At 42.6% G+C, this 7,173-nt stretch overlaps 1 protein-coding gene across 1 annotated transcript; it reads left to right on the top strand.

Annotated features, from left to right (window-relative positions):
- Positions 1-4,578: 4,578 nt before the first annotated feature.
- Positions 4,579-6,504, top strand: LOC126195398 (transcription factor Adf-1-like). Its single transcript, XM_049933992.1, has 2 exons — positions 4,579-4,789; positions 5,909-6,504. The coding sequence occupies exons 1-2, from the start codon at positions 4,633-4,635 to the stop codon at positions 6,502-6,504; spliced, it is 753 nt and encodes a 250-aa protein (XP_049789949.1). The 5' UTR covers positions 4,579-4,632.
- Positions 6,505-7,173: the final 669 nt, after the last annotated feature.

Below are 7,173 nucleotides of genomic sequence, written 5' to 3'. Positions count from 1 at the left end.
TCAGCCAGTTTGCCGTGGCATACGGAGCTCCATCGCAGTCTTTAACACTGGTAGCATGCCGCGACAGTGTGGACGTGAACAGTATGTGCAGTTGACGGACTTTGAGCGAGGGCGTATAGTGGGCATGCGGGAGGCCGGGTGGACGTACCGCCGAATTGCTCAACACGTGGGGCGTGAGGTCTCCACAGTACATCGATATTGTCGCCAGTGGTCGGCGGAAGGTGCACGTGCCCGTCGACCTGGGACCGGACCGCAGCGACGCACGGATGCACGCCAAGACCGTAGGATCCTACGCAGTGCCGTAGGGGACCGCACCGCCACTTCCCAGCAAATTAGGGACACTGTTGCTCCTGGGGTATCGGCGAGGACCATTCGCAACCGTCTCCATGAAGCTGGGCTACGGTCCCGCACACCGTTAGGCCGTCTTCCGCTCACGCCCCAACATCGTGCAGCCCGCCTCCAGTGGTGTCGCGACAGGCGTGAATGGAGGGACGAATGGAGACGTGTCGTCTTCAGCGATGAGAGTCGCTTCTGCCTTGGTGCCAATGATGGTCGTATGCGTGTTTGGCGCCGTGCAGGTGAGCGCCACAATCAGGACTGCATACGACCGAGGCACACAGGGCCAACACCCGGCATCATGGTGTGGGGAGCGATCTCCTACACTGGCCGTACACCACTGGTGATCGTCGAGGGGACACTGAATAGTGCACGGTACATCCAAACCATCATCGAACCCATCGTTCTACCATTCCTAGACCGGCAAGGGAACTTGCTGTTCCAACAGGACAATGCACGTCCGCATGTATCCCGTGCCACCCAACGTGCTCTAGAAGGTGTAAGTCAACTACCCTGGCCAGCAAGATCTCCGGATCTGTCCCTCATTGAGCATGTTTGGGACTGGATGAAGCGTCGTCTCACGCGGTCTGCACGTCCAGCACGAACGCTGGTCCAACTGAGGCGCCAGGTGGAAATGGCATGGCAAGCCGTTCCACAGGACTACATCCAGCATCTCTACGATCGTCTCCATGGGAGAATAGCAGCCTGCATTTCTGCGAAAGGTGGATATACACTGTACTAGTGCCGACATTGTGCATGCTCTGTTGCCTGTGTCTATGTGCCTGTGGTTCTGTCACTGTGATCATGTGATGTATCTGACCCCAGGAATGTGTCAATAAAGTTTCCCCTTCCTGGGACAATGAATTCACGGTGTTCTTATTTCAATTTCCAGGAGTGTATATTACACGAATCCGAAGGGACCAAAAAGTCAGGAGTTCGTGTTAAGTGAGAAACACAGATTTTAATAAGTGTACATGTACAGCAGTACACTAATGTGTAATACACTACACTTTCAATCGTGTTATTGTAGACTTATAACATTATAAAGTGATTGTAAAATTACAAGTACTCACAAATTATGTACATTACTTTCTTGGAAAAAATTCGGTATTGGTTCGCTGACGTTCATGGGAACGATAATATTTTGTAATTTCACAACAAATTGTAATGATAGCGTCCATAAACCCAGCAGTGACATCGGATGTTGAAGCGAACCGTTCTAAACAGTCCAATGCTGTAAACATCTCCTCATAGGTAAGTGGAATAGTATCTGTATTCTCTTCCTCTTCACTTCCTTCTGATGGCCCTTCTTGCACCTCGTTCACAGCTTTTGGCAAATCCGATTCCACAGAATCACATACGGCCACATCGTCGTCTACACTAATGAAGTCTTCGAAACTGATCGCAGGGTTCACAACGTCCTGCAGAACTGTCCATTCATCAGGTGAAGTGGCATCCTCTAACTCGTGGACATCTTCAGTGTTGCTATGTCTTCAAGCTCTGTTAAAGCACTTCCCTACGTTATGTGGCGGTACTGAGTTCCAAGCTGCTGCGATGGCTTTTATTGCGTCAAGCAGATTCCAATTTGGGGTTGCACTATTGTTTTCAGCAGCACGAATTGCAGCTCTTACAAGTCGCTTACGATAAGCTCTCTTTATGAGAGAGATTATGCCTTGGTATAAAGGCTGAAGGCAGCTTGTGGTGTTGGGTGGAAAAAACTGAACCTTTATGTTTGACAGGTTCAGGTCATGAACGTTATGGGCAGTACATCTGTCCAATGTAAGAAGAACATATCTATTTTGAGCAACCATTCGACTGTTGAAACGAAAAAGCCACTTGTGAAATGATGTGCGATCGATCCAAGCTTTCTTGTGGTGAGAGTAGATGCAAGGTTAAGTGTCCATATTTATGTTTTTAAAACAACGTGGTTTCTCGGAACTGCCGATAACCCAGGGACGACATTTCTCACTGCCGTCAGCATTACAGCACAGTACAACAGTCACACGTTGTTTGCTTCCTGGCTCCACCGTGACACTTATCACCTTTTATCCCCAGGGTGTGATTTGGAAAAAGATTGTAGAAAAATCCAGTTTCATCCAGATTAAACACATCACACGAGGCATACTTTTCCCTCACTCGGCTGAATTCATGCAGCCAGCTGTTCGCACTTTCTTCATCAGCTTTATTCGCTTCACCACAAATTTGTACAGATAAAATTGAATGTCTCTTTTGGAACCTATACAACCAACCAGCAGAACAACGGACGTCTTCGATGCCCATATCTTTAGCAATATCATTTGCTTTTGACTGATTCACAGGGCCAGTTAAAGGTATGTTAGATGCACGCATATGATTGAACAATTCTAGCAGTAACGTCTCGATGTCTTCATACTTGGCGGTAGGAAGTCGTTTAGATTTTTTTCCAGAACCTGATGCCGCAGCATTAATAAATTTTTGTCAATTCTTAATAATCGTAGATAAAGTAGATTTAGGTATTCCAAACCGCTCTGCAATTGCTGTTTTCTTGGTGCCACGGTCCACTTCATCTAGAATCTTAAGCTTTAACTGTACATTTAGAGCTGTCTCTTTCCTCTTTGCCATTTTCGCGTGCTACGGTACCGGTTGTATCTGTAGTTTTTATTCAGTATTCCAACCCGATACGGCTACGACTAACAGAACACCTGTCAAATCTGGCACTGAGTACGTTCCTAAATGCTGCTGCACACATTGTTGAATGTCTTACAATGTACAGCATACGCTGATTGTTGAGGTGATAATCGCGGCTACCGACCTACAATACGTTAAAAACGAGTCAACAATAAGTATAATGAGCTTTGTAGCTACATTTACTACATTCATTTCAGAAAAAAAAATACGCTTCAGAGAACTCTAAGGTCGGAAGTTTGTGTTACAGTGAAATTTAATTACGCTAGGAACTGAAACAGAGTTCGTAATTCGCCTTAACCGAAATTCGTGTCAACCGATAAAACATACCATAAGAACTAATGTATTCCTGGTGGGACCAATATTTTTTGCGCGTCAACCGCGAGTTCGTCTAAGGCAGCGTTCACACTGCCGGCCGGGCCGAGCCGAGCCTGGCCGGGCCGCCGCCCGCTTTGCTATCAGACACATGGTTTTGAATTGCGGTGTTCAGACTGGCGGCCGGGCCGCGCCGACACGGCGTGAGCCTCCCGGAGCCGAGCCGACGACATTCCGAATGTTTAATATTGCCGGCGCGAGCCGACCGCAGGCACGAGCCTGTGGAGCAGCACTACTGCTTCTGCAGTATACGGATCACACGTCTCCCTTCTGCTTTCATCACAAGTGTGACTGCACACGTCTTTTATTTTAAGATGTTACCTCACATTTCACAATAAGTGAGGAAAAATTACGTTTATTATAATGATACATGAGAAATTACTTTTATTTCATTTATTTAATCTACCGTATTTACATTTAAATTTGTGTTCTGTTTCGAAATTTTGTCTTGAATGTTCTGCAGCACATACTAAAATGTATTATGATTCATTCTGTAATACGAATAAAATTTTTCAGGATAGTTTTTAAGTTCTTGATGTAAAGAAAAAAACTCTCCTAAATGTCTGTCGCTATTTATGGGATGAATCCATAACCTCCTAGTTCTTCTGTACTTCAAAACTCGACGAGTTACAACAGATTCAAAACAATACGAATAAAAGAGTGAAGACATTGTTCTACACGACAGCACAGACTAGCTAAAGGCGAGCAGCTGTTGGCTGCAGCTGCGTTTTCTACTGACTTGCTTGTCAGCTGTCGAAGGGTGGGGATTTTTTAAAATTTATTTATTTGGCCTCCGGCAGCTGACATCCATTTAGCCAAAGAGTGGGGATTACCTTGACAGTGCAGCGCAGCCCGCCAAGGAAGAAAAAAAAACAATGAAGAATTATGAAACGCACATCTGTGTCGATGTACAGTAATTTTATTAACTCTCCATTATTTTTTCTGTCAAAGTAGACAACGAGACTACAGAATTGCGCTTCAGTTTCTGCAGTAAACGTATCACAAATCTCCACTTTGTTTTTGTGATTAGTTTTACACCAAATTTTATCAGACCTATGTCATTGACACTTCTACCTGTACATGTGCGCAATCGTGCGCACATGCAGACGATACATTTTAGGTTTTTTAATGGGTTCACGTGTGTATGGCGTGCGTGCGTGGTGGGGAGAGGGGTTGGAGGTGGTGGGAACTCCCTGAAAGCCATTCGTTCCAGTTGCAGTCAGGCAGTAGCAGGTCAACATCATTGTTCTTTGTTACATGCTTCATACTGCTCTTGTCATCATGGATGTGGAGCAACTTATAAATGAAGTTAAGCTGCGCCCAGCTATTTGGGACCAGAGACTGGGCGAATACCACAATCGTGACGTAATTTCCAGTTTATGGAATGAAGTGGCACAGGAGTGCTGTTCAGATGGTAGGCATGAATACAAATTATCTTTCTTTATTCTTAATTTTTTTATTTATAATGAACCGATATGCAGATATAATGTAATAAATTAGTATATATTAGGAGTTATTTTGTTGTGGATTATAGTAATGTTTTTATTTGTATTTGTAAATAAATGTTCAACGAACGAGTTTCTGACTGCCTTCGAACGTAATGTAGAATGTCTGTTGATTGTGGTACCAGCAGCTTGCATACCAGCATTGTTAGAAAACTGTTCAGTTTCAATTATGCATCCTCCTCTATCGATGACGATATGAAAAGGGCAAATGCACTTAGATATTGATCAGCAATGTCAATGGATATTTTAGTTTCCTTCTTCAGTGGTTTCCATGCATCTTTCATATTATCGGATGTGCACTGAACAACCTGTCTTGTTCTGGAATGCATTTTGGTACAGTCTCTTCCTGTTCCTCAATTATATGCAAAGAAAAGGTATCATCAAATTCTCTAAAAATGGATAAGCCTCAACTTCCAAAAATACATGGATATTCATGTGACATTTCTTGAAATTCTCCATCGGTAGACCTCTTACACTAAGCACGTTGTTTGAACACACCTCCATCACTCTGTTTACTAGAGACGCCAATATTTCTGCCTAAAAATGTGTGACCAGCAACTGCTTGGAGTACAATTTAATAACATATTTTGTAATTTTAGAACATGCTGCCAGAATGTTTAGGACACTGGGTGTGTATGCGTTTCCCATCTAAATATCATATGCAGTTTGAGAAATCCTATGTCAGACGCATTGAAATATTTCTTTAAATCAGGATACATTCAGCATTGCTAAACTAATAAGAGTACGTGCTTACCATATGGCCTTTCAATCTTTTTTTCACAACCAATGATACAATTGACATTTCTATTCACAATTATCATGATAGTGCATGATAGGCTATCCCAGTTGAAATATACCTGAGAAGCAACTTGATAAACTTGCTACTCAAACGGGGCAACGTGGAAAGCTTTTTGACAGTTTTATTAGAGAATATAATACACATTTACGTAGTTAGTCTATTTTCATACTTCTGTGGTAGTAGGGAACTATGGAACCAGTTTTCTTACGCCATTTTATTGTTCTTTCAGTTAAAACGGCGAAATCTAAATGGAAACATCTGAGAGACAATTACAGAGCAGAACTTAAGAAACTTGGTAACGTTAGATCAGGTGACCCAGGAAAAAGCCCACAGAAACGCAATACCACTTGGCCTTGGTTCCAACACATGCATTTCCTAAGGGATATTTTAATTCCAAGAGCAATGCAGAGTTCGCTGTCATCAGAAACGGAACCAGCAAGTCAATCTCAACTATCTCCAGAATTTTCGTCTAACGACCACTCTAGTCCACAAGATGAACGAGATCAGTCTGATATATCATCATTAGTGGCAGTTGATGAAACGTCGCCACTGGCAAGCACAGTATCACAAAGGAAAAAAAAGAGAAGTAGTGGGCCAAATATTGAAGAAGAATTTTTAAAGCTCGAAAAGGACAAATTAGCTGTGATGAAGGCACATCAAGACATGACCCAAAACGATGATACGTACCACTTCCTGATGAGTCTCAGGAGTGCAATAAACTCCCTTCCAGTTCAGCGGCAAATGTTTGTGAAACTTAAAATACAAGAGCTTGTTTATAATGAATTGGAGGCAGTGAGTGCAGTGCCAGGTTCTTCAAAACAATGACTGCGCTAATTCAACTTCTTCATTACAGACAACTTTGATTTTTGTATTATATTAATGTGAAACTGTATTTCGTTTTGTAATTGTTGCCTGAAATGTTCTTTGGTAGTGATACATGTTATTACTCAATCTGCAATATAAATAAAAGTTTTTCAGGAACGTTCTTTATTATTGTAATTAAAAACCTTTACTAAATGCCAGTCGATATTCTTAGGGATAGTCAATGTCCACACTATTACAATGTGCTCAAAATTCGACGAGTCACCATAATGTGAAAACATAACTAAGATAACAATGAAATCATTGTTACATAAGACGATTCTAATTGGATAGTGGTGAAAAACTTCTGGCTGCACCTGTGTTACCTTCGACCTTCAGCTGCTAATGAATTAAGATCCCTTTGCCGCTGGGGACAAGATCACCAAGGGGAAAAAATACACAGAAGCAAACAGTGACACACACATCTCATCCTTTACACTGCTTTGAACTAGACGAGAATCCAACACATCAATCGACAATAATTTATTTACCTGTCCTGCTGTGCTTGAGGCTATGCTGAATCCGCGCATTTTCTTTCAGTTACAATAGAAAAATCGAAATGGCAGCACCTTACAGAAAACGATAACTTAATCATTTCGTCGTCAAATGATCCAGTAAAGCGTTGATTGAAAC

The sequence above is a fragment of the Schistocerca nitens genome, chromosome 7 (genome assembly GCF_023898315.1).
Source record: "Schistocerca nitens isolate TAMUIC-IGC-003100 chromosome 7, iqSchNite1.1, whole genome shotgun sequence".
Classification (NCBI taxonomy): Eukaryota; Metazoa; Arthropoda; class Insecta; order Orthoptera; family Acrididae; genus Schistocerca; species Schistocerca nitens.
The sequence above is the reverse complement of the archived record's forward strand: the minus strand, read 5'-3'. Positions and strand labels throughout refer to the sequence as shown.